Source organism: Gymnoscopelus braueri (assembly GCF_963280865.1).
Source record: "Gymnoscopelus braueri genome assembly, chromosome: 17".
In the NCBI taxonomy this organism is placed as follows: Eukaryota; Metazoa; Chordata; class Actinopteri; order Myctophiformes; family Myctophidae; genus Gymnoscopelus; species Gymnoscopelus braueri.
The window spans coordinates 11,419,334-11,446,873 of NC_137617.1; the positions used below are offsets into that span (position 1 = coordinate 11,419,334).

At 45.0% G+C, this 27,540-nt stretch overlaps 1 protein-coding gene across 1 annotated transcript in view; it reads left to right on the forward strand.

Annotated features, from left to right (window-relative positions):
- The window catches only part of LOC308104429 (integrin beta-3-like), a 68,764-nt gene that overhangs the window by 5,083 nt on the left and 36,141 nt on the right, over window positions 1–27,540 (forward strand). Inside the window, exons 3-4 of the mRNA XM_080454833.1 lie at window positions 975–1,179; window positions 2,233–2,485. Coding sequence (XP_080310959.1) covers window positions 975–1,179; window positions 2,233–2,485 — 458 coding nt within the window. The remainder of the gene's footprint in view (window positions 1–974; window positions 1,180–2,232; window positions 2,486–27,540) is intronic.

A 27,540-nucleotide genomic window follows, 5' to 3' on the forward strand; every position in this document is an offset into this window, starting at 1 on the left:
GTGGGGTTTCCTACCATGAGTGTGATGTCAGAGCAATTGGCCACTGTGTAAATATGATCTAACATAGAAATAAAGCTACTTTATATGTCAACACTAATTTCATTTGTCAAAGTCTGCTTATTTGCTATTCAGAAAACTACGTGCTCACAATGTGGCGCGATGCGACACGTTGTGAATGTTTTGTAGATGTACTCGTTTTTGGCACGAGAAACGGCGTACGTGAAGTTATAAATCAGGCTTGAGTTCTCTGGTGTCTGACTATGGTGAAGAGTATTGTTCTGAAGAGATCAGTTACCTCCAACCCAGAAGCATTCAAGTTCTTAACCCATGCACAAGAAAGATCTATTCCTATACATAACATGGTTTATTGATCCCAGAGGGGAACTGGGCCATTAAAGCTGCCCGGAATATGAAATAGATGGAGCAGAAAATGAATAAAGCAGTGTTAATTTCGTCAACTAAAACTATGACGAAAAATCTTCGTCGACTATCTTTTTTCACTGACAAAAACTAAGATATGATGACTAAAACTATGACTAAATATATTGACAATTTCGTCAACAAATAAAAAACTGTGTTAGGGAGGGACAAGAAGAGATCCAGTAGAACTAAGACAAGTCATTTTATGCTTAGCGTCGCACTTAGTGTCGCACTCACAACTACGGGTCTGCGACACGTTGTGAGCTTATAGATCGACTATTTTCGGCACATAGCCAAGGATAAATCAGGCATTATGACGCCCTCACGCACCCCCAAAACACATTTTTATCAACTAAATCAACTGTAGATTTAGTTGACTAAAATTGTAAAATTTTTTGTCAACTAAAACTAGACTAGAAATTCAGATGACTATGACAAAATTAGCTGTCAAAATTAACACTGGAATGAAAAAAAGATTTAGCAACTGAAAATAAGTACACAAGTCGTGGTGTGAGATGTTTTATACTGACCACTTCCTTGGTTGTCTCCATCAGGACTTTGGGCATGGGGTGGCCGGCTCGTCCCGCTGTGACCTCAAGAACAAGCTCTTGGCCGCCGGCTGCTCTAAAAGAGCGCTGGAGTTCCCCACCAGCAGTCTGGATGTCAAGGAGAACCGGACCCTCAGCAACAAGGCAGCGGGGGCCACGGCCGACGTGACCCAGATCCAACCTCAGAGGCTCCACATCACCCTGAGACCAGGTGGGGCTGCGTCGTCTATATAGCTGCTACAATCAACTGTTTTCTTAGCAATTATTCTATACAGCACAGTAATTTTTCTGGGGTCAAAATTGTTATTGTTGCATTTTAATGCATTTTAACCACTTAAACCCCTCTAGTCTTATAGCGAACTGGACAACAACTGTACTTTGTAGACAATATTTCCGTCTACACCAAATCTCTTTGCCAAAAAAAGCCGATCTGCTATTTTTGGCTAATGCTCCCCCCAGAATATGGACGCTGGTTTTCAAGTGGTTAAAGCACAGACTCATTTGAAAGGTCTAGCTGAGAATGGCCGTTCGGAGTGCATGCTCATTTGGAAAGGCACGATAACTTGGCTCTTCACATTTGAAAAGCCGAGTTATATCTGCTTGAAGCGTAGTAACTCAAATCTCTGCTTCAGGGGGTCCCTGGAACGATGCATATAATTTTGGTGGTCCTTGACATGAAAAAGTTTCAGACCTACTGATATAGAAACCTATGTTTTTTCAGAAAACTGTTTTTAGAAGACATTTGTAGAACCGGGTATTAAAGGACGACTTCACCGATTTTCAACCTATCTTCATATAATTGGTCCTCACTAATACTCATGATAAAATGGTACCATTTCTTTCTACTCGGTCTGTGTCTCAGAGGAGGGCTGTGGACAGTTCAGAGTCCCGTCTACCAGTGACATCATCAATGGGGAATCCAAGCTAATAGAAACTGCAGGCTTTCTATTCCTGGAAAGTTGCAATGCAATAAAAGAAGCCATTGTTCTCGTGTTAATAAAAATATAAATAAAACATTTGAAATCTTGTTGGAAAAAAAAATCATGCCTAACGATGATGTCACTGGTAGACGGTTTCTGGACTGTCCACAGCCCTCCTATGAGACACAGACCAAGTCGATTTTTTTTTAATCATGAGTATTAGTGAGGACCTATTATATGAAGATAGGTTGAAAATCGGTGAAGTCGTCCTTTAATGGGTTAACATGCACTGTCCCGTAAATAAACAAATAAAGTAAAGTTCTCCCCTCCCCACCATGTCCTAGATGACGCCCAGACTTTCACGGTGAAGGTCAAGCAGGTGGAGGACTACCCCGTGGACCTCTACTACCTCATGGACCTGTCCTTCTCCATGAAGGACGACCTGTTCCGCCTTCGGACCCTGGGCCGGGCCCTGGCCGACGCCATGAACCGGACCACCAGCAACCTGCGCATGGGCTTCGGGGCGTTCGTCGACAAGCCGCTGTCGCCCTACATGTACATCTCCCCCGAGGAGGCCATCAAGAACCCCTGTTACAGGTAAAAAAAAAAAAAGACAGTGGGGGTGCTGCCAGCCAGCCACTTAAGCTCTATATCGTTGCTGTCGGGCAGAAACTCAGGGTTACGGATGTAACCCCGGTTTCTTTAGAATTCGGAGTAACATACTCACTATGGGATATCAGCGCCCCCTGGCGTTGATGCAGAGCTACATACCATAAACTCCCGGGCCATTCATTGGCTGAGAAGGGTATGTCACGTGTCCGGTAGACCGGAAGAGGTATAAAACCTCTTGCGTGACGTGGCTCATCCTCTTTAACACGCTCTCTGCATGCAGATGCACACAAACAGGGGTGTTAGGTGAGTATGTTACTCCGAATTCTAAAGAAACCGGGGTTACATCCGTAACCCTGAGTTTCTTGTCTAATTCTCCGTAACATACTCACTATGGGATACATAAACCCCCCTGGGGCTTATAGCCATACCGAAAACCCTCTCAGGTCCGCACGCCCCCTAGCCATAAGGCCCCGTCCCCATGGACGTGACCTTCGGCCTCACGGGCGCCCCAGCCCTCCGGGCCGGGGTGCGGTATATAATTGAAAGAAAAGGACCCTGACAGACCAAGTCTGCCTATTCATCTAATGAACAGACACAAGTCTGACCCATAAGTGAAAACAAGGAAACAGGGCCTCCTCCCCTGGAAACCTACCAACGGTGGTTCCGAGGGGACTCAAGAGAAGGAAGGTAGAGAAGGGAAAAAAGGCGGGTTACACAAAAGACCTGCCTAACCTCCCCTACCCTAACTAGAGACAGCCGCTATGTCCAGTACAGCGTGCGCCACTGACGCCGCTGCCACATCCAGGCTGTAGAAAAAAAGTTGATGGAGACGACCAGTTTGCGGCCGCGCACACCTCCTGGACCGACATTTCCCTGGAGAGGGCCCAGGAAGTAGCCACGCCTCTAGTAGAGTGAGCCTTCAGTCCTTCTGGAACTGGAGCGCCACTACTGACGTAGGCCAGCCTAATGGCATCCAAACTCCATCTAGAAAGCGTCGCCTTAGTCACTGCCTTCCTCCGACCATCTGGGCCGAAGGAGACAAAAAGTTGCGACGACGACCGGCCGACCGCCGTCCTCTGGCAGTAGAGCTTCAACGCCCTCACTGGGCAGAGACAGTGCAGCCGCCTATCCTCTGCAGAAGCGAAAGGAGGCGGATGAAAAACTATCAGCTCAACCGGTGTCTGGGTCACCATTCCGTTCTTGGGAACAAACGCCATGTTGGGCTTAACCAAACCCTGCTGTCGTCTCCCAAGAACCTCATGCACTCCGAACTTACTGAGAGCGCATGTATGTCGCTGACCCGTGTAGCTGTAGTGAAAACAACCACAAGAACCGTTTCGAGACTAATGATCTCCAGATCCATAGAGTGAAAAGGCTCGAACGGTGGGAGGCAAAGCGCCCCCAGCACCACCGCCAGGTCCCAGGCCGGGAACAGAGGCCTAGAGACCGGCCTGGCCCGCCTGGCACCGTTCATAAAACTACGCACCAGCGGATGTCGGCCAACCGTCATGTCATCGAAACCCACGTGACAAGCGGAAATGGCCGCCTGGTACACCTTAACCGTCGAGAAAACCAGACCTTGGTTCAATTTGTCCTGCAAGAACATGAGGATGCTGCGTACCGAGGCCCGGAAGGCCTCAACCGGCGGTGACTGACTCAGACACCATGACACGAACAGGTTCCACCTGTCGTCGTACGCAGACCTCGTGGAAAGGGCCCTCGCCCCCTGGATGGTAGCTACCACCTCAGGGGGCAGGCCATAAGAAGTCAAGGTCCCCCCCTCACGGGCCAAGCCCACCGGTCTAGGTCCTGAGGTTGCTTGTGGAAAATCCCGACCCCTGCCTGCCGTAGCAGATCTCTGATCGGGGGGAGGGCCCAGGGCTCGTTGTAGAGGAGAGGATTATTCCTAACCTCCACGCGCCACACGCCAGTGCCACCAGTGGCACTGACAGTCCGTGGAGTCTGACCCTCTCCAAGTTGAGAGGACCAACTCCAGTGACGGGAATGCATAAAGCAGTTCAGTCGGCCAACCTGGCCCAGATCTGGCTTGTTATCTCCGGAGGAGAGGCCAATCTGCGTACCAAAAATGCCCCTGGACAACACAGTCGCTCCGCTGTTCAGGAGGCCCGGTACCTGTGAGGCTCTGGTTGACGTAAGGCGCGCGTCGCACCACAGCGTCAGATCGCCAGCTAGCCTGTCCAACACTGGAGAGGCCAGGCCTCCCTGCTTTTTGGCATAGCACACGGTCGTGGTGTTGTCGGTTCTGACCAGGACATGACAACCTCGAAACCCGAGCATTGCAAAGTCTGACCGTCAGAAGAAGACCGTCATCAGCTCCAGGTAGTTGATGTGGGCCGTCTGTAGACTGGGACCCCACACCCCCCTGGCCGAGCGGCTCTCGTGGACGGCACCCCTCCTGTGAGGCTGGCGTCCGTGGTAATGACCTTCCGCGAGACCACAGCCCCCATTCTGACCCCTTGGACAGAAGGGCTGCATCTGACCACGATCTAAGCGTGTCCACACACCGTGGGGATACCCGGACCTTCCGATAACCTCAGGTGGACGGGGCTCCAAGAGCCCACATCCACCTCCGGGGAAAAAAGGTCACATGTGGGGCTTGTCCAAATGAAACGGGTGTAAGGCCGAAGTCATGAGACCCGTCGCCTGCACGCATAGCCTGTATGTGACTTGTCGCCTCAAGTCGAAGACCATAGGCCGAAAAGCTGTCTATCCCGCCCGGGACAGACGCGCCGTGAGCCTGGTCTAGCCCAGCGAGATCCCCTATGAAGGTGGTCCGCTGAGACGGGACCAAGACGCTCGACGGACGGTGACGGTGAAAAACCCCGCGACGTCAAGTGGGTAAACGGTCACGTCGGTGTGCCGCGCCACCTCCTGACCGTGGTGGATAGAAAGGAACGTGGAAACAAGCATTGAACAATGCTGGTCCACCCATCTCCTTAACGCACCGTCCGCAAAGAGGGTCACACACCAGTACAACCACAGTGTGTTGTTGTTGATCAGGGGAGCTGACCAGTACAACCACAGTGTGTCACTGATGTACTGAAAAACCCCTACACACACAGTGTACCACTGAAGTACCGGGATAGTAAACAGTTCCGGACTGCAAACTCTCCAACAAGCTGCCTCAGCAAGCGAGTTAGTAGGGGCTCTGATGTCACCCAGTGCGGACAACGCACACGTTTCCAACTGGACCGGTGATGTCGCCACGTGATCCAGCGGACCCGCACATGCGGGGCCGTCAGAGACCGTGGAAGGGTAGCGGTGGTAGGTGGCCACCGTGGTGTTGCTTTAGCGGGGCTGGCTATGCGCTGCACCAAAAAACAACACTGCAATGTGTTGTTGTTAGTGAGGCCAGTTCGCCGCCAATTGAAGCAACAGTAGCCTGACTGGAGGTTATGCAAACCTAGCAGCTAACAAGCTAGTCAAGGCTAAATCACCATGAGCCAAGAAACGTTGAAATCCGTTTCCAAGGGAACCGGTTTTTGTGTGTGCGTTGCCATGGGGACCAAAGACGCTACTACTGGTGCTAGCAGCGCTAACCCTGTGTGCGTTGCCATGGGGACCAGCGACGCTGCCACTGCCGCCAGCGGTGCTAACCCTGAGGTGACCGCTCGAGGCAGTAGAGGTACTAAGGGTCCGTTAGGACCCGGCGGGGTCACGTGACCGGTCACGGGGACCTCGCCTGACGTCAGCATCCGGTTTGTCCGCCAGCGCAGCCTGTCTGTTTCCATGGAAACCAACGGCGCTGTCACTCTGACAAATGGGGCCGTCCGAAATAAGCCTACCTTGGCCGTCGCCCTCTCGTCTGAGCCCAACGGCTCCGGACGGAGCGTCGACAAAGTCGTCCTCCCCGTAGGGAGTGCTTTGTCGCTCGTTAGTGGCGAACGAGGCCTGTAGTCCGTGAGGCGGTACGGCAAAGGGGGCATCTGTCCCTCCAAAATGGCGGAGACAGAGGTCCGCTCTTTGACCAAAGTATTTATTGAGACCCTTCAGATTCAGAATGGGTCGTACCCCCCCCCCTTCTTTTCCACCAGAAAATATTACGAATAGAAAACCAGTTGGTTCCGATTCATAGATAGTTCTCTGACTATGTCACTCTGAATTCTAAGGAAACCGGGGTTACAACGTAACCTCGAGTTTCTCGACAAATTCGGAGTAACATACTCACTATGGAGAGAGAGAGAACCCTCTCTCAGAGACATGGTTGCCTTATCCTCTGCATGAGAGGAACAACACCGTGTCTGACATAGGAGAATTTATGCATAAGAGCACGTGGAAAACACACCAATACAACCACAATGTGTTGTTGCGGATCAGGGGAGCTGACCAATACAAACACAGTGTGTCACTGCTGTACTGAAAAACCCTGTACACACACAGTGTATAAACAGAAGTATCGGAAGTAATTCTTTAATAGCGCCCTTGCTCAAGAAGGAGGAACTTCCTCCCTCAGAGTGATGGCTGCTGGACCCATTGCATGGGAAAACAATACTTTTCCTGTCAGTGGGGGGTTTTGTGGAGAATTGCAGCCTGAAACCCTTTAGTATTGTGAGCAATACCTAAGGATTTGAATTTGCAAACCTCCCATTGCTTCACACACCGAGCGAGTGGCTTGGACGATGACGTCACCAGCCGCTCGGAGAGTGGGAGCGTTGCCATGGGGACCGTTGCCATGGGGACCAGTGACGCTGCCACTGCCGCCGGCGGTGCTAACCCTCGGGCCAACGGAGGACTCGGAGGAGTCACGAGACTGGCCACGGGGAAAAACCCCGGCGTCAGAATTAAGCCCAAAGATATATACAGTGAAAACTAGATCACACCACTGGATATATATATCAATGATTAATCCTACCTTGGCCGTCGCCAGAGTGTAGAAGAGAGAGTAACGTCACGCTTTGATCTCACCGCAAAGCGGGCCTCTATGGGCTATAGTTCCAACATTGGAACTATCTCATTGACGTAGACAGAGCACTTCCGCATTCCATTCTCACAATGGGATCGACGCTACTGTCATTACTCTCTTCCTAACTTACTCTGGCCGCCGCCATCTTGTTGACAAAGTCGTCCTCCCTAGGAGGTGCTTTGTCGCCCTCCAGCGGCGAACGTGAGGCGGTACGGCCAAGGGGTCATGTCTGACCGAAGTACTTCCGGTTCACAGTGGTGCTTGGGCACTTCCTGTGGGACGGATACCTGTGAGGCGACAAAACCTTCCTCCCCGTAGGGGATGCTTTGTCGCTCGTTAAAGGCGAACGTGGCCTGCAAATCGTGAGGCGGTGCGGGAAAGGGGGCATCTGTCCCTCCAAAACGGCGGAGACAGAGGTCCGCTCTTTCTGACTCAAGGACTTCCGGTCCACAGTGGCGTTTCGCTGCAACCCGTGAGACGGAAGCCTGTGAGGCGAAAGGCAAAACTGACGTGACCCCATTCCACTGGCGCATTTGCGCCCTCTGGCGGACAGGGGTGATGTCGGTTTTTATATTACCTTCATTCGATCCAAAAACATGCACAGATGTTATCCAACAATGTCTAGAACATCGGGACTCGGGTGTTCCAGACATTGTGGCTTATGAATCGAGAACGTTGATACATTACATGCACAGATATTATCCCATCAATGTCTGGGATACCGGAGTTCGGGCATCACAGACATTATGGGCTTATATACAGAGAGCATTGGAGCAGAGAAGCCCGCGGTAGGGGACTCCACTGCTCCGCTGCACTCAAGCCACGTGAAAGAACGAGATCGTTTGTAACATGTAACACATTTATTTCTTTGGCAGAAAAAAAATTGTACTTTTACACGCATTCGTTTTCATTAAACATGGCCATCTGGCAGTCGAGGAGCCGTCCATCTTGTCCATCGAGGCCTGTAAAGCCACGGTCCTCTTCCCCAGCACGGCCGGGGGGGAGGGGGGGCTGAACCGGTCTGTGCACCGGTGAGAGTCTGCTAATGTGCTAATGTGCTTTATGTACTTGGAACATGAGTATGAAACAAGAGCAGGCACAGAAACAGTAAACAGCATGAACGTTTTAACATATTCTTATGACAAAAACAACATGTGTCCCAATGGCGCCCGATGAGCCTGTCCAAGGTCTTCAGAAACCCCCGAGGTTTGCTCGATACACAGAGTGAGAAGGCTAACAAGCTGGTGTTATCCTAGCGAGGCAAGCTAGGCTAGGACAACGCTGTTAATAACCTGTTGCATGGGTGTTAAGCCAACAAAACACTGCCTGACTAAGGCGACGTTAACCTAGCGAAGCAGCTAACGTAGCTAGTCTGGGCTAACTCACTCACGAGCTTCTGCCTCGTTCTCCCCTCGCCTATGCTGCCGTCGCCGGAGCCCCTTCGTTGTCTCCTGGCGACGCACCGCTGGCCCGGTACGCTTGCTGTGGCAGCGGAGTAGACGGCTGGGAAGAGGGGGAGGAAGTGCCGCTAGGTAGTTGCACCTGGGTGGTTCCCCCAGACACGGTGCTAGCGGCTGCTGCAGTGCTGCGCAGCACGGCTTGTGTAGCAGCCTGGAGGTGCTGCGAGCGGGGGCTAACGCCGCTCGCAGCCGGGACTGCCGGAGGGCCCATTGTGGACTGTGAGCGCACGTGGTGGGCCCCACCACCCACGTTCCCTGGGCCGGTGTCCATGCGGGGTGTTGCTGGATCCGCGACGACCGGGGACGAGACGTCGCTGCCTCCCGCAGCCAGGGCGCTGCCCTGGCTAAGCGGCTATCGAGGTGCAGCGTGGAGAACAGAGCGCAGTCCTCGCAGCGTCCCGGTGCATCTTGGAAATGCCTCGGCCCTGTAGAGACCGAGGCACGAGATGCAGAAACCATGAGGGTCATCCCCGGCGATCATCAAGCGGCAGAGCAGCAATACGCAGGGACGTGGAACCTCCATCTCGAGCTAACCTGTTAGCTTTCAGCCGCAAGGCTAAGAGCGCGGAAAACTCAAAGGAGGAAAACTTGCTTTAGCAGTAAAAGAAAGAAAGAGAAGATAGCCGCGGGAGCGGAAATAATAAAACTTTTTTTTTTTTAATAGGAGGAAAACCCGTTGGTTAGTACAAGTACCACCGAGTGGGCTAAAGCTGGTTTCTGTCCTGATCAAAGTTACGTTTGTTATTATTAAGGTATGTCTTGTGCTGTTGCATCTGCCATGCAGAGAAGCGAAAGAGGATGAGCCACGTCACGCAAGAGGTTTTATACCTCTTCCGGTCTACCGGACACGTGACATACCCTTCTCAGCCAATGAATGGCCCGGGAGTTTATGGTATGTAGCTCTGCATCAACGCCAGGGGGAGCTGATATCCCATAGTGAGTATGTTACGGAGAATTAGACAAGAAACCTCTTATCTCCATATTCTAACTTTTTTTTGTAAATGAATTCCCTACTTCATCACACTACAGCGTCATACAAAAGTATCAAAAGTAGCAGATCCACAAGCTCGATTTGAGCTTGTCGATCTGCTACTTTTGCTATTTTTGAATTTGTATCCTGAAAAGTGACAGTTTTGAACAAATGAGTTTTCCACCCGACAGAGACAATATACAGTATTTTGACATATTTTGATGAATAGCGGCAGTGGCCGATATACAAGCTCACAACGCCTCGCATTGCACTGTTGTTGTGAGCTTGCGCCACTATTAGACCAAAAGTTCCACTGGCATGCAAGATATGTTAAAATCTTAGTTTCGGGGTAGATTGCCATGAAACCTGTTGTGCACGTTCATGCTCTGGAAAAATGTTAATGCTTTTGGTGACCCAATGAGCTTTCCTTACTGCCACCCTTCGGCCAAAAGGCACTTTGTTAGTTTTTTTTTTCTTAGTTTTTTTAACTAGTACTTTATTTTAATTCACTTGAAAGCTTTTGGTGCTGTTTACAAAATGTGTCATTCCTTAAGTGAATTTTCAGTATATCCACCACACTTAAGTCCGGTTGGGTGTAGCTTGTGGCGGTTTTAAACTCTTTAAGTTTTGTTGTACGATACTAGCCTACACAAGACAAGACACGATAATGTGAATTCATGCGACCGGGATGGTTTACCAGGCTAGTACGATACTGCAGTGGTTCTCAAACTTTTACATTTCAAGGACCCCTGGTTTATTGTGCATTAGGGCCATGGACCCCCATAACTTTGAGAGTGTACATAGACCCGTAAGGGTTCATTTGGTTCCATTTGTACACTCTCAGAGTTATAGACCCACATGGGTCCATTTGGTTCCTAACCATCAATCAATTAGCTGGGGACCCGTGTTTTTGATGTGTTTTATTTTTTATTGATGGGGGGTTTTGTTTTTTCATTGGGAGGGGTGTTTGCAAGGGACCAACAGGGATGTCTTAATAATGTTTCACTGTGCTTTTCCTATGTCAGGTTTGATCTACGGTTATGACAGAATTTACATTTTTGAGTTTTAATGTAAGGGGAGCAAATGTGCCACATAAGCGAACCAGCATACTGGGGATTTTGCGTGCTAAATCAATTGACTTTGCTTTTATACAGGAATCTCACCTTTTAAAGCAGCATGCCAACCGACTGGCTAATAAACACTATCGTGTTTTGGCCTTTTCAGCTGCAACTTCCAAAGTCAAGGGAGTAGCCATTCTGGCTAGACGTAGACTAAGATTAGATTTTTTGGGTGACTGATCTGACGGTGAAGGGAGGATAACTATTGCCAAAATCCGTCTGGAGGGCAAAATGCTAGCATTAGTGTCTGTGTATGCACCTAATGTCATGGACAAGGAGTTTTACAAATTGCTAACTAAAACCCTATTGGATTTAACAGAATTTAAAATTATTGTCGGTTCTGATTTCAATGCAGTATGGCAGCATGGCTTGGATAGGTCCTCTAATGTAGAAGGCAGAGAACAGGCATTAGCATCTGCAGAGCTGAGAGCTTGGGCAGGTTCGACAGGCATGGTTGATGTCTGGCGATTAATGAATCCTACAGTCAGGGATTATTCTTTTCTGTCTGGAAGGCATGCTTCTTTTTCTCTGATCGATTTCATTTTTGCTCCATTGATTTGTTTCACAAAATTAGCAAGGTCGAGTTGCTTCCAATGTCACTTTCAGATCACAGGGCAGTGTTGTGTGTTGCATCATTACGCCAGGTGATGGATAGAGCACCTAGATGGCGATTCAATACCACACTACTACGTGATTCGTCATTTGTAGCTCAATTCCAATCTGGGTTACGTGAATTTATAAATATTAATTCAGGATCGGTTGATGACCCGAGAATTTTATGGGATTCAATTAAGGGCTTTATTAGAAGTAATACAACACTCTATTCTTCTACTTTGAGAAAACGGAGGTCGGCCAGACTTGGAGGCTCGGTTTGCCGGTTTAGATGCTTCTCTACAGCGCAATTTTGTTGATAGTACAGCAGCTCAGAGAGAGCTAGTTAAAAAATAAATTAACTCCATTCTTAAACTTCGTTCAGAATTTCTCATGAAACGACAAAATTATTCTTTCAATAGTTCAAGGCCCAGTCATTTAGTGGCTTTGCGTCTTAGATCTAATGAACATTTTTCTGATATTGTTAGTGTCAAATCAACAGATGGAGACCTGATCACAGAACCTAAAGGGGTCAATGCTGCTTTTCGAGCCTTTTATGCTGAGCTTTACACCTCCGAGGTCACTCATGATGAAGAAAAGTGCAACGACTTTTTATCTAAAATTCAGCTACCAAGTCTCAATGAGGCAGATGTTGAGACGCTGGATAGTCCAATCTCCATAGTGGAAATGAAAGTGGCAGCTCATGGAATGCGCAAAGGCAAGTCTCCCGGTCTAGATGGGATACCCCCTGAATTTTATGCTGCATTTTGGGATGATCTGGGCCCGGTGATGTTTGATATGTTTCAATATGATATTGAGAGAGGCTCCTTCTCCAGGGATGTTAATGTAGCCATTATATCCTTGCTGTTAAAGAAAAACAAAGATCCCACGGTTTGTGCGAGTTATAGACCTCTTTCGCTTCTCAACGCTGATCTGAAAATCTTTGCTAAGGTGCTTGCTCAACGCTTGCAGGTTTATATGACTAGGTTAGTACACTGTGACCAAACAGGTTTTATAAGAACCAGATTGGCCTCTGATAATGTCAGACAACTGCTGCATATCATTGATAGAGCCGAGGAACTGAGGACCCCTGCTGCTGTGCTATCGCTCGATGCGCTTATAGCCTTCGACCGTTTAGAGTGGTCCTATTTATGGGCTGTATTAGGTAAAATGGGATTTGGGGCTACATTCATCAATTTGGTTAAAGTGCTGTATTCAAATCCGACAGCGATGGTACTGACAGGCAAAATTTGTTCTCCGCTATTTACGATTGACAGGTCGTCCAGACAAGGTTGTCCCCTTAGTCCACTCCTTTTCGCCATCTCACTCGAACCTTTGGCTCAGACGGTTCGTCAGTTTACGGAGATAACTTCTATTTCAATCAAAAACACACAGCATCGCATTTCCTTATATGCTGATGACATTCTTCTGTATGTTGAGAATGCCCTAAGGTCAATTACTCATGTTCTTAACATTTTTCATCTGTTTAGTGCCATTTCAGGCTACAAAATTAATTGGACAAAATCTGCCCTTCTGCCGCTGAATGATGGCCATAATCCCAGTAGTGAGCCAATTTAAGTACCTTGGCATAGATATTTTCCCCTCTCTACAAGCTATTGTTAGAAACAACTATGGTGACACTCTTAATAAAATAGGTCTTGACCTGGGCAGATGGTCATCACTGCCCAACTCTCTTCAAGCTCGAGTATCAATCATAAAGATGAACGTTCTCCCTAGGGTTAATTTTGTAAGTTCTATGCTTCCATTGCCACCGCCAACACAGTATTGGACTAAGCTTCACTCAGCTGTATCTAAATTTGTATGGAATGGGAAGCGTCCACGTCTTAAACTTTCTTTATTGCAGCGAGCCAGGGCTGATGGCGGTCTTTCATTGCCCAATTTCAAATTATATTATTGGGCCTTCACCCTTCGTCCCCTTTTAAGATGGTTTGACTCTGCAACTACAGTTTCATGGCGAGAGCTTGAGGAGAGTTTAGTACATCCTATTGGTTTGAGAGATCTTATCTATTCAAATATAACTACTAATCAATGCAAAGTTCGCTTTGGGCCAATAATGTCTCAGCTGGTAGCAGTGTGGAGGGCAGCAGAAAAAACGTGCAAGATTGACTTGAAATGGAATCTATTTTCCCCAGTGTTTAATAACCAAGGACTTTTGTTGGAGGGACGTCCCATTCGCTTTCCTAGATGGAGTTCCAAGGGGATTCATACGTTGGGTGATCTATTTGATGAGAATGGTTTGCGTTCATTTCAGAATTTATGTGACACATTTAATTTGCCAGGTAACTCATTTTTCTTTACAACTGAGAACAGCCATGAGGACTTATGGAGTTCCGGGCAGACTTCCCTTAAAGGGGAATTTTGGACTAAAGTTTTCTTACCTTTTCTATGACGTTATGATATCTTAGGATGAATGGTACAGTAGAAAAATTTCATAACTCCACCCCTGAGCCGCCACAGCTTAAAAGGTGCGCGGATAGGCCTTAGGTTAGATTAGGTTAGTTTTTTTTGGTGAGATCTGACGTTCATAGTGACAGAACACTATGCAACCAAAAAAAAAAACAGAAGTCTCGCTAGACGAGATTGAAATCTCGAGATTTCAATCTTGTCTAGCGAGACTTCTGTTTTTTTTTTTTTTTTTTTTTTTTGGGGGACAGTGTTCTGTCACTATGAACGTCAGATCTCTCAAAAAAAAAAAAAAAAAAAGCTATTAAAATATGTGATCTAACCTAAGGCCTATCCGCACACCTTTTAAGCTGTGGCGGCTCAGGGGTGGAGTTATGAAATTTTTCTACTGTACCATTCATCCTAAGATATCATAACGTCATAGAAAAGGTAAGAAAACTTTAGTCCAAAATTCCCCTTTAACTCTTTAACTGCCAAAAACGGGAATTCCCGTCCGATGGCTCTATGGCTATCATGGCCAATGACGGAATGACGAAAATATGGGGGAAAAAAATTGAATTTTTTTTTTGTTGAATTTTTCTGAATTTATTTTTTTTTTGTTTATCTCAAAGGAACTAGGAGATAACGCTATCCAAAAAATTGCTGCTCCATTCACTTCAATGTTAAAAAACAAACAGAGGAAAAATGCACCTTTTTAATGATATAAATGGGAAGTTTATTTCAGCAGCTATAATGTGACTGTTTTAGTCCGTTTTTTGGTGTGCAACACAACCCTCGTTTAAGTGAATTGCTTTCACCTGCTGCTGCTGTGCGGAGTGTGCGCTACAGGGCATATCTCCGCCAAGCCAGGGTGACCTACCCAGGCTCATGAAATTCATATTCAGGCATAGTAGCCAATTAGAATGAAATCTGCAAAAACGGACTCATATACTGATACAGAACCATATATTGGCTATATATTATGGCTGTCGGGTAGAAATCTTGTATGTTCCTTTTTTTATTATTATTTAAAAACAATTTAAAATCGTGAAAATAGCCAATCTACAAGCTGTAATTATTAATAATTAAGAAATACTATATTTTAAAGAGTGAAAAATCAACTAAAGTCATTATTAGTGCAAGTTCATTCACATTTCATTTGAATGAAAATAACTTGTGGGTAAAATACATTCTGTGAATCTAATGTGATTAATGTGACCCCTACTTCAGTCAGTGAAGTCCAGGGCTGAATGTGACATATTGAGACCTATATAACTAAATATTGGTCATTTGCCAACACATTATTTTGTGAAATAAATGGGTTATATTTCACAGATAGTTATACTATTCTTATAATATATTAAAATACAATCATCCTTAACCTTCAAGTTAAATGCATTATTTTCATGGACTTAAAAATCATTTTTGGACTATAATTTTTTTGGATGGCCTTCCTGCCCTGGCATTTGGCCTTTGTGCCCTCCAAAAAATTACAACACCAAAGGCCAAGTGGCCTTGCCCCTAAAATGACGAAATTCCAGGCTTGAATGCAATAGATGTACTCTGAGTCTGTTACAAGTAAAAGTCCGGAATTCAACATTTACTTGAGTAAAAGTACTAAAGTATTGGTATAAAAATGTACTTAAAGTACCAAAAGTAAAAGTACAAAAATGTTTGAAAATAGCAGATCTACAAGCTCAGAACGCGTGCATCGCAACACGTTGTGAGCTTGTAGATCTGCTATTTTCAAATAGCTTATAGGTATAAAATAGGGCTAAAGTGGTTAATGTATGTTTCATAATGATTTATATCTGCAAAGTAACTAGTAACTAAACATTTAAAATAATTGTTGTGGAGTACAAGTATAGATCGGAAATACTCCAGTAAAGTAAAAGTACCTCAAAATTGTACTTAAGTACAGTACTTGAGTAAATGTACTAGTTACTTTACACCACTGCACGTCAGTGAAGAAAAAACGCTGGGAACATCCCTATGTCCAAGTGGCTTTGCAGGGAAACAAGCCCAAAGTCGCTTATAATAAGCAGACCTGGCAACGCTGGCAGGCTAAAAGTCAAATTAGCACATGAATGGCCAGTCGGCTGACAGACTTAAATGCCAACTTTTGCCAACCGAATACCAGTCTGTTGCAGTCTGTTGCAGTCTGAAGTTAGTGAAGTAGTCTGAAGTAGTCTGTTTGGTCTGGAGACGCCTTTACAATGCACCCTTTACATAGACTCATCTGCGATGCTAGTAGATCAAGAGGCCTCGTTTCCACATTGTATGATTTTTTTTTAGAATCTAATTATGGGTCCCTAGCTGTGGATACTTTATGAAGGAATGATATAGGGAATTTGGATCCTGATTTTAATTGGGATACGGTTTGGTCTAATATATTGTCTTCTAGGAATCCAGATCATAAACAGATTCATTTAAACTTTGTTCACCGTACATATTTGACTCCCCGTAGATTATGTGCTATGAGGATTTTAAATAGCCCCAACTGCACATTTTGTACTCCAAATGTTATTGGTACCTTTTTTCACATGGTTTGGGAATGTCCAAATGTTTCCTCTTTTTGGATTATGGTTGCAGCTAAATTGTCATTACTTTTGGGAACTGATATCACACCTTCTCCATCTGTATTTATCTTAAATGATGTGTCCCGGCTACACCTGAACTGCACACACAAGCGCATCTTCTTTGCTGGCTTAACAGCTGCAAAAAGAATTGTAGCTACAAGGTGGAAACCTCCTCATACCCTAACATTTCGCCAATGGGCTTTAACGTTTTTAGATATTGTTTATTTAGAACTGTCAACGGCGAGGTTACATGGAGCAAGTGAGAGGAACATTGATATGTGGTCTAACGTTGCAGATAAGCTTAAAGACTTGGTTTAAGTGTTGTACACAGTGTTGTGACCTTGCACAGGTACTTCGAGACATTGTTGGTCCGGGGAGGGGTGGGTGGGTTTGTTATTATTATTATTTGTATTATTATTTTAATTAACCTTCTGTGTTGTTTTTAAGTTGTGTATGTGTTTGTATCTTGTTTTTGTTGAAACATTTATCCATTCGAACATAATTGTATTGTCGATATAATAATAAAAACAATTGATAACAAAAAAATAAAAAATAGCTGGGGACCCCTGGAACAAGCACAATGTTTCACTTTGAGAACCACTGTGAGTATAATATGGTCGAATAGCCAATGACTTGACAGTGGTGTGGTCCTTAAATGTGGGCGCCCGTGGTAAATGTAATCCGCCGAAACATCGTCCACTTCCCAGTGAATCACGTTGAACATCTGCATCATATTAACGTTGGCATCTGTTGGCACAAACACATCAGTCACTGTTGGCTCATCATGTTTCCTCGCCCATGGACTGCCTCTCTCTCTCTCTTTATTGTCTCGTTAATCTCTCTGGTTAGCTCCGTCTGGCCCATGCAAGCATGTGGTTGAATGTTTTTTTTTACTGTCATAATGTTATAAAATGTGAAAATCATGATGTCCTTCCTCTGCGTCGGTGCAGATGTTCTGCCGCAGTAATTTTTCACAATTCAAAATGGTTGTTCTTGCTATGATAGCCGACTTGAGTTCAGCTGATGAATGCTGGGCCCCTATAAGAACCAGAAGTCATTTCTAGTATATCAATAGACCACTGTTTTTCAACATCGGTTCCTGGGACCACCAGGGTTCCAAATCCACCGGTCTGTAACACTGACGGTGTACAAATCTCTAAAACATTGCAGTCCCGGTTGTCAACATTCATTACCAAATTGTTCCGGTTTTCACCACAATTCACTTGTTTTGAGTGCTTACATGATTATCATGTTCTGTTCTGTTGAAAGGTACTGTCACTACGTGTGCTAAATGCTAAAATAAGTGTCAAAGAAATTGTCATAAGTAGTGAAAATAGCGGATCTACAAGCTCACAACGCATCGCATCATGACGCGCGGTGAGCTTGTAGATCGGCTATCTTTGCTATTTTCTGAAATCGGATTTAAATGATTAAGTGTTCCGGTTTGGGTTATTGAAAATTATGGTCACCCGGCCTAAACCAAATTGACCCCAAAACGGGCCAATTTGGTTCCTCTTGTACACTGTCAGAGTTAAAATAACACTGTTTTACAGTGTAGACACTGGGGTCCCAGAGACAAAAAAACAAACAGGGGTACGTGGGCTAACCTAATACCTACATTATCAAAACCGGGGGTCCTTGAAATAAAATAAAAAGATTGAGAACCACTGTTAATAGGCTCATATTGGAAATAAATTGGGCCTCTTCCTTACTTCCTTCACAGGTCTTATCAATTATACTAATGAAGGCTCTGTTCCATTCTGGTCAAACAGTGTCAGGGTGCTGATATTGTACACTGGAAACACTCTGCTACACCAGTGGGTTTCAAAGTATGGTCCATGTACCCTCGGTACATGAACCATGGTTCCTTGAGGGGGTTCCAAATGACCTCTTATGGGTGTGTAACTCGGGTGTGTAAGAGTGTGGTCCATTTGGTTCCATTTGTACACTCTCGGAGATATGGGGGTCCTTGAAATGTAAAAGTTTGAGAACCACTGTGCTACACTAAATGGAACAGAGCCTTCATTAGTGTCATTGGTTCGACCCGTGAAGGAAGTAAGGAAGAGGCCCAATTTCTTTCCAATACGGCTGCTGTGCGTAGAGCCTATTGACGAGGTTGCGAGTGGCCGTTCATATCCTGGGAAGAGGAAGTGACCTCATTGTGCAGCGTGGCTGATGTCATATCGTGGAGGGCACCAGTTAAACAGTGCTGTGTATGTGTGTTTGTTGGGAAGCCGGCGGAGGTTCAGTCAGAGCGCTCGTTAAAGGCTTTACGGCCATTTGGACAGTGCCGACTCAGCTGCTCTGAGTCAGTGCAGCAGGTAATCCACACACACACGCTTTGGAGTCCTAATGAGCCAACCGCTGCTGCGCCTCCGCCCTCTGGGCTTTGGCTCGTCTCCGTTTGGGTTTTTCGGTGTGATTTAAGGTTCCTCTCATCGTGGCTCAAATGCAGCATTCTGCTGAGCTCACATACAGAGGAATGTTTGGGTGAAAAGTCAAGGTAGGACCTTTTTTCTGGATGAGGTGCGGCTGTTTGGGAATCGGAAGGTTCCCGGTTCGATCCCAGGATAGTGTCGAAGTGTCCTTGAGCAAGACGCTGACTGAACCCCTTACTGCTCCTTATGAGCAGGTCGGTGCCTTGCAGTGGTTTTCCTCTGCTGTCGGTGTGTGAATGGGTGAATGTTGAAATACATTGCAAAGCGCTATATAAATGCAATCCATTTACCATACAAAAGAGGTTCCATCCTCAAGCCTGATTTAGGGTACGCCTCCCGTTCACTTACATTCTATACGAGCAACGGTGTTGCAGCTTCCGGTGGGGTCACGTGCCTCATGTGGAGTTGAACTTTGGTGATGTTTGACGTGGATTTCACCTGGACTGGCCTTGGTCTCTCCCCTTCACTTGAGCATGTGTGACTGTGACCGTACCCTTGCAATTCATCATACAGTACCACGGTGCTGCTCGCTGAACATAGCCCATCTACAGGCTCAGCTCATACAGTAGATTGGCTATTTTCGGTGAGCAACACTCCAATTTAAGTGTAACTCATACCTTGCTGGGTATTCTTCTGCCACCCGCGGTCAGTAACAAATTGATTGTAATTGATGTTTATCGAGGTAAAGAACAAACAAAATGTAGTGGACACTTCCAGGTTGAATACTCTGTTGTCAATGTGCGGAGATGTGATGGACCCTGGCCTGTACCTCTAGTGTTAGGTTTTCGCTGTTTTCCGTTTTATTTTTTTTCAAATTTTATTTATTTAGGTTGGTGGAGTCGTTTTTTTCTTTGTGTTTTAGTATTGTTAAGTGTGTTATTGAATGTTGGTTCGATCATAAAATCACAGAAATGTGGTTCTGTCTGAGCAGAAAGGATCTTGGTTTTGATTGATTGATTGAATACTTTATTAGTCAGAAATGTAAACAGCACGTGGTACAGAAAGACATTAAGGCTACAAAGATAACACAAAAAAGTCCTGGGGACTTGTTTCCATTGTTGTCCTATGTATTCAATTCATCAATATAGCATAAATCAACAAATACAAATGTACAAAGGAGAAAAAGGAAAAACAACGGCAGTGAATGACACCTCCTTTCGATGGGAAATGTACCTCCCCTTGTGGTCTCCTGATGTTTTTTCAGGCCAGTTTTGAAAGAAACCAGTGTTTGCATCCTTTAAGGAATTTGATTTGATTTGATTTATTTAGCACAAAATGTAAAAACAATACAAAAAAGAGGGGAACCGCCTTCCATTTCGACATCCCGCCACTCCGACTACGTGGCTTCCGTGTGCGGTTAGGGTTAGGGAATGGTTTGGGTTGGACTTCAGTGCTAAGCCTTTTTTAGAAAGGGCATCCTTTCCGAAAAAGGCAGAGCAAGGAATTTTTGCTCTCGCCATCTTGTTTTTGAAAGAAAGTCTTTTTGGGATCCCGTTACTCTTTAATTTTAAGGTCCTTGTACTTTTACATTCTGTTTACTAAGTCTTTAATCTAAATTCTAAATCTTAGCCCTAAGTTCTTTTTGGCTGTTTCGCCTTTCCTAAGAAAGGATTCCCCATTAGGGTTAACCATTTTCCCTTTCTTCAAAGTTTAGGTTTTTAGGCATGTTTACAAACTATAAATAAAATTGCCAGTGAGCTTTGTGAGGAATGTTCACTGGGGACTGTGCATGGCAGGTACGTCCAGTCATCCTGAGTCCCACCTTAGTTGGACTGCATACCAAAATTCATCCATAGTCTCATTATAAGAATGGTACAGGATTAGGACTCAATAAAGATTTAGGAAAACAAATATAGTTATGGACCCAACCGCGATGGAGGGGCGCAGTCTCAAGCGAACTTGAGCCACGAGAGGCACCACCGAGCGCGCTAAGGCGCGCGAGTTGCCGTGCCGAACGTTGCGAAGTTCGCTTTGAGCCTACTCAGCCCCGTCCGAATTATGTACCGATAGGCACAGAATAGTAAATGATGTTTGTGGGGACTGCGTTTGCCCCAACTGAACCTCCCAGTGACTACTGGTCAATTCTAGTGCGTCTTTGCTGGGACTGACACCATTCTCCATTTCTGCTACAAGGGTTAGGGTTTAGAGTAATGAGGACCTTAAAACATTTAATTTCAAGGTCCTTATTATTTCACATTTGTTCATCTAAGTCTTCCTAGGTCCATTGTTTGATTATGTGTGTCTTAACCCACTTAGTCCTTTTGAAGGTTTGAGTGGGAATTTGGGTTGAGTACCCTCACACCTATTTGGGTTTTAAGCTATGGGTCAGGAAGAAGCCCCTTGTCTTCCCTAGGGTCGTTGATGCTTCTGTGTTTGTCCTTAATCTAGTATCCCGGTCAGGTGTTACTCCTCCTTCCTCTGAGTGGGTCCTTGTTCTTTTAGTTCTCTCTGAGTACCTGGTGGTCTCTTTGTGTTTCTGTGAGTTTGTTTGATTTAATTAAGAAGGGTTGTTTTGTGTGTTTCTAGTGTTTGTCATATTAAGTCCCTCTGGAAAAATTGTACCTAATCTGTTTATCCATTGTCTTTCGTTATATTGCCTTTGTCCTAGTGTCCAATTTGGGTTATGTTCTAGGCCAGAGACTTTTAGGGAATTTATTCCATGTGTCATAAAGTGTTGAACGATTATTAAATTGGTCTTCTTGGCATTATTTATATTATATCTATGCTGGTTTAATCTGGTGGCGATTGTGTTTTGTGTTTCACCCACATATTGAAGGTTACATTTGGTGCAGGTGATTAAGTAAATACAGTTTTTAGTGTTAGCTTGTATTTTTTGTTTAATGCCAAACACCCTTTTGTTGTGTCTGTTGGTCACCATTTGGGTGCTTTTAAAGTAATGTGGTCTCCTGTTAGTTGGTCCATTCGTTCCTTTAAGAGTGCTGTGGACTAGATAATCTTTGAGATTCTTATTTTTTCTGTAGGCTGAAATGATTTTACACCCATTTAAAAGAGTGTTTCCTCTGTTCTGGAAATTCCTTTTTATCCTGGTGTTAGCCAATTTGCTTTGTGAGGAGTATGTAGTTACCAGAGCCAGCTGTGGGCCCTGGTATTTTTCCTTTACTTCCAGAAAGGTGTCTTGGGCCTTTCGTAGGAAGGTCCTTGTGTACCCTCTTTTTCGTAGGGCGCAGAATAAGATCTTGCAGGCTGTCTTAAAATCTTGTTCTTGTGTGCAAATTCTGTGGAATCTTAGTAGCTGTGATTTAACAATCCCTGTGTAACAGTGTGGTGGGTGGAATGACGTTTTATGTAAGAGAGCGTGGGTGTCAGTTTCCTTAAAGTAGACTTTGAAATCTAATTTTCCACTGGTGTTAAACAGTGGTCCTTTGAAAATGGTTACATCCAGAAAATCAATTTTGTCTGTGTCTGTTACAAATTTTATAGTGATGGATCGGTGATGTGTGTTTAGAACTTCAATAAAATCTTCAAATTCCTCCTTGGAGTGCTCCCAGATCCCAAAAATATCATCCAAGAATCTAAAATAGTGGGTTGGTTTTAGAATACATTTTTTTAATGCTGTTTCCTCCCACATTGCCATGTAAATATTAGCATACGAAGGAGCAAACCGTTTTCCCATTGCTGTCCCCTTTGTTTGTAAATAAAACTTATTGTTAAATTCAAAATCGTTCTTGGTCAGATTAAGGCTTAACAATTCTAATAATTCAGCATCTGGCCTTCCCCTATCCGGATATTTGTTGAAAATTTCTTTCACTGCCTTCAACCCTGCATCCGTCTCAATGTTGGTGTATAGGCTGTCAATATCAATTGAGAATAACAAGGCCGTTTGTGGCATTGTTATTTTCTTGATTTTTTCAACAAAGTCATAAGTGTCTTTCACATAGCTCGGATGTTGGGTTGAGAGAGGTTTCAGGAAATATTCAACAAATTCTGCTGTCTGATAGGTTTCGCTGCCACAGTCAGAAACTATTGGTCGGCCCGGTGGGATTTCAAAGGGTACGGTCCATGTGGCCGGGTCTTTATGTATTTTTGGCAATAGATAGAAAACTCTTGGTCGCGGTGTATCCTGACCCGAGAGGTAGGCCTCTTGTTTGCTACTTATTAATTTCTTCTCTTTCAATTGTTTTATAATCCTCTTAGCTTCAATTGCTGTGTTTTTGTAGATTGGTTCCCTCAATTCTTTGTAATGGTTTTTATTACTAAGTTGTCTCTCTGCTTCAAAAATGTATTGGTATCGGTCCATTATTACTATGCAGGATCCTTTGTCAGCAGGTTTGATTATAATGTCTTTATTCTTTGCTAGTTGTCTAAGTGCTCTTACCTGTGGAGTTGTCATGTTGTCTGTTTCTTTCAAGTGTCCTGGGATCCTGCTCAATATCTTACTGTCTTCTCTCAGTAGTAATTTAAGGCTGTCTGGGAGGGAGCCGTCTGTTGGTTCCCAGGTGGAGCTCGTCTGGAACGGTGTTATTTCTCCCCTCTGTCCCATTCCAAAATGAGTGGCTAACTTTATCCTTCTATGATAATCTGATACATCTTTTTCCAGTCGCTTGGTCTGTTGTTTGTAGATGTCCAGTGTGGGAACAAATGATAATCCTTTCTCCAGAACGTCTCTTTGAGCTTGGTCTGGTTTGAAATAGTGTGATAAGTTAATTATGTTTGATTTTTGCCCCGTCTGCATTAGCCTTGTAGGGCATTCCAGTTTAAACTAGTAATCCAATTCTCTAGCATTGCTTTGGCTGTTTCTGGTACCCAGTGTATTTTGTCCCCTTCGGTTTTGAAATCCCTGTCTGCCAATTTGGGGGTGTGTTTTATCTGTGAGATGGACCTGTTTAGGTTGTCTAGTCTCCTCTGTTCTGGTACCCTGAGTTTGTCTGAGTAGTTAATCAAAGCTATGTGTATGTTGGCACAAGGAAATTTTTTAGTTGCCCAGTGAAGGGTTTGTAGCATCTTTTTATGTCCTGTTTGGTCTGTTTTGTTTTGTTTGTGGTTGATACCTACTGAAATGAGGCAGTGCGCTACCTTGTTGTTTTCCATGGTGTGGTCTTTCAGTAGGTCCACGCAGGATTGGAAGTCCATCCCTGGGAAGCTTTCGATCTGGATGTCACTTCTGGCAAAAGGTGGGATCCTTGCCAGGTTTGAGTCACCGAAAATCAGAATCTTCTTCTCTGGGTTAAGTCTCCAATTCTTCTTGTATCTGGACCCTGGGTGCCTGTGTGGTTTTGTCAGGGGACCTTCTCTCCCGTCTGTTTCGTTGGTGTCCTCCTGTTGTGGTTCTGATCCCTCCTGGATGGCTTCTTGTGGTGTGGTGTCTGGGTTGGTTTGTGTCTCCGTGGTTTGGCTTGGTGCTGGGGAGATTTGGTTTGGATCCTCCTGTGTTCCTTTGGGCTTCCTTCTCTTCCTCTGTTTCTTTGGTGATGTGGTCTTCCTTTGTGATGTTGCTAGGTCTGGATAGTTTTCCTGTGTCAGGTGTAGTGCTGAGGGTCCCATCTCCCGGATTACCTGTGCTTGGACTACGATGGTGTTTCTTGGTGGAATGCTGGGTCCTGGTGTGGGTATTCTTCTGGTGTCCCTTTCCGGTGGATCTGTGGATTGGGGGGGATGGGTTGGGGGAGGGGTGGTTTGGATTGATGGGGTAGGGGTGGGGACCCGAGGGTGGGGGGAGGTTGGATGGGAGGAGATGAAGGGTGGGGGTGTGTCTGGTCTTAGCTCAGCGATCGCTGTCAGGGCCTGATCTAAGTCTGTTTGTTTTAATATTTTGCCTAAATTTTTTCTTGCCCATTTGGTTGCTATGGAAAAAGGGTTTTTCCATTCCTCTGTTAGGCAGTCGGAGAGCTCTTGTTTAATTGTTGTCAAGTGTGTCATGTAGTGGTCTTTAAGAATCAATATTGTAGTGTGTTCCCAATTCCTTGCATTTCCCTCCAGCATGAGAGTGGTGTTTTGACTTGGCTGTGCCGGTTTAATCAAGGTCATTAATTCGTGAGTTTTTTTGGCTATGCTGGCTGGTGCCTTTTCAGAACGGGTTATGTTCTGGAGGTGGTGTGTGCAAACTATAAATTTGTTTAATAATCTAATTGTTTTGAGGAATTGGTCCCTTTCAAAGGGATCTGTGTGTGTGTGTGTGTGTGTGTTCTGCTCCTCTGTACCTGTCTGGTTTCTGGTCACTCTGGCTCCTGCTCCGTGGTTGTGACCGGAGCGAGGGTGTTCAGGTCTCTGCTCCTGGTGGACTCTACGCTGTTGATTCCAATCCCATTGGGGCCAGTGGTTCTGCTGTTTCCAGCGATCTCCTTGGTCCCAATGGTTCTGGTGGCGTCCTCCGTGGTGCCAGGTCTCCCCATCTCTCATTCCCGGTCTGTGGTTGTTTCCTTGGAGTTGATGGTTCGGTCTGTTCCAAGTTCCAGGTTTCCCCTGGTTTCTCATTCCGTGGTGTCTCTGCGCTCCTAGTTGATTCATACTTTGCAACGTTTCGGACTCTGTTTGTCCTTCGTCAGGCAATTGTGATTCTCCTTGTGAGAATGATTCAATGGTCCTCCTACTCCTGTATTTATGCATTGGGAGGTGGGCGTGGCTTTTTTCTGCTTTAGCCTATCAATTTGTTTGGAGGTGTGGCTGGATGGCCTTTGTTTCTTCCTTTGTCCAATCAGTGTATCTATGGGTGTGGCTTATTTTCCTCATTTTCACTCTGTGTCTATGGAGTGAGCATGGGTTGTTCTGTTTCTCTTGTGAGATTTTTTTAGACAATGAAAGAAAAGAGAAAAGGATCTTTGTAGACTCCCTTTCAAATGTTTGAGGTACTCGCTGGTTAGGGAATGGTTTGGGTTGGACTTCAGTGCTAAGCCTTTTTTAGAAAGGGCATCCTTTCCGAAAAAGGCAGAGCAAGGAATTTTTGCTCTCGCCATCTTGTTTTTGAAAGAAAGTCTTTTTGGGATCCCGTTACTCTTTAATTTTAAGGTCCTTGTACTTTTACATTCTGTTTACTAAGTCTTTAATCTAAATTCTAAATCTTAGCCCTAAGTTCTTTTTGGCTGTTTCGCCTTTCCTAAGAAAGGATTCCCCATTAGGGTTAACCATTTTCCCTTTCTTCAAAGTTTAGGTTTTTAGGCATGTTTACAAACTATAAATAAAATTGCCAGTGAGCTTTGTGAGGAATGTTCACTGGGGACTGTGCATGGCAGGTACGTCCAGTCATCCTGAGTCCCACCTTAGTTGGACTGCATACCAAAATTCATCCATAGTCTCATTATAAGAATGGTACAGGATTAGGACTCAATAAAGATTTAGGAAAACAAATATAGTTATGGACCCAACCGCGATGGAGGGGCGCAGTCTCAAGCGAACTTGAGCCACGAGAGGCACCACCGAGCGCGCTAAGGCGCGCGAGTTGCCGTGCCGAACGTTGCGAAGTTCGCTTTGAGCCTACTCAGCCCCGTCCGAATTATGTACCGATAGGCACAGAATAGTAAATGATGTTTGTGGGGACTGCGTTTGCCCCAACTGAACCTCCCAGTGACTACTGGTCAATTCTAGTGCGTCTTTGCTGGGACTGACACCATTCTCCATTTCTGCTACAAGGGTTAGGGTTTAGAGTAATGAGGACCTTAAAACATTTAATTTCAAGGTCCTTATTATTTCACATTTGTTCATCTAAGTCTTCCTAGGTCCATTGTTTGATTATGTGTGTCTTAACCCACTTAGTCCTTTTGAAGGTTTGAGTGGGAATTTGGGTTGAGTACCCTCACACCTATTTGGGTTTTAAGCTATGGGTCAGGAAGAAGCCCCTTGTCTTCCCTAGGGTCGTTGATGCTTCTGTGTTTGTCCTTAATCTAGTATCCCGGTCAGGTGTTACTCCTCCTTCCTCTGAGTGGGTCCTTGTTCTTTTAGTTCTCTCTGAGTACCTGGTGGTCTCTTTGTGTTTCTGTGAGTTTGTTTGATTTAATTAAGAAGGGTTGTTTTGTGTGTTTCTAGTGTTTGTCATATTAAGTCCCTCTGGAAAAATTGTACCTAATCTGTTTATCCATTGTCTTTCGTTATATTGCCTTTGTCCTAGTGTCCAATTTGGGTTATGTTCTAGGCCAGAGACTTTTAGGGAATTTATTCCATGTGTCATAAAGTGTTGAACGATTATTAAATTGGTCTTCTTGGCATTATTTATATTATATCTATGCTGGTTTAATCTGGTGGCGATTGTGTTTTGTGTTTCACCCACATATTGAAGGTTACATTTGGTGCAGGTGATTAAGTAAATACAGTTTTTAGTGTTAGCTTGTATTTTTTGTTTAATGCCAAACACCCTTTTGTTGTGTCTGTTGGTCACCATTTGGGTGCTTTTAAAGTAATGTGGTCTCCTGTTAGTTGGTCCATTCGTTCCTTTAAGAGTGCTGTGGACTAGATAATCTTTGAGATTCTTATTTTTTCTGTAGGCTGAAATGATTTTACACCCATTTAAAAGAGTGTTTCCTCTGTTCTGGAAATTCCTTTTTATCCTGGTGTTAGCCAATTTGCTTTGTGAGGAGTATGTAGTTACCAGAGCCAGCTGTGGGCCCTG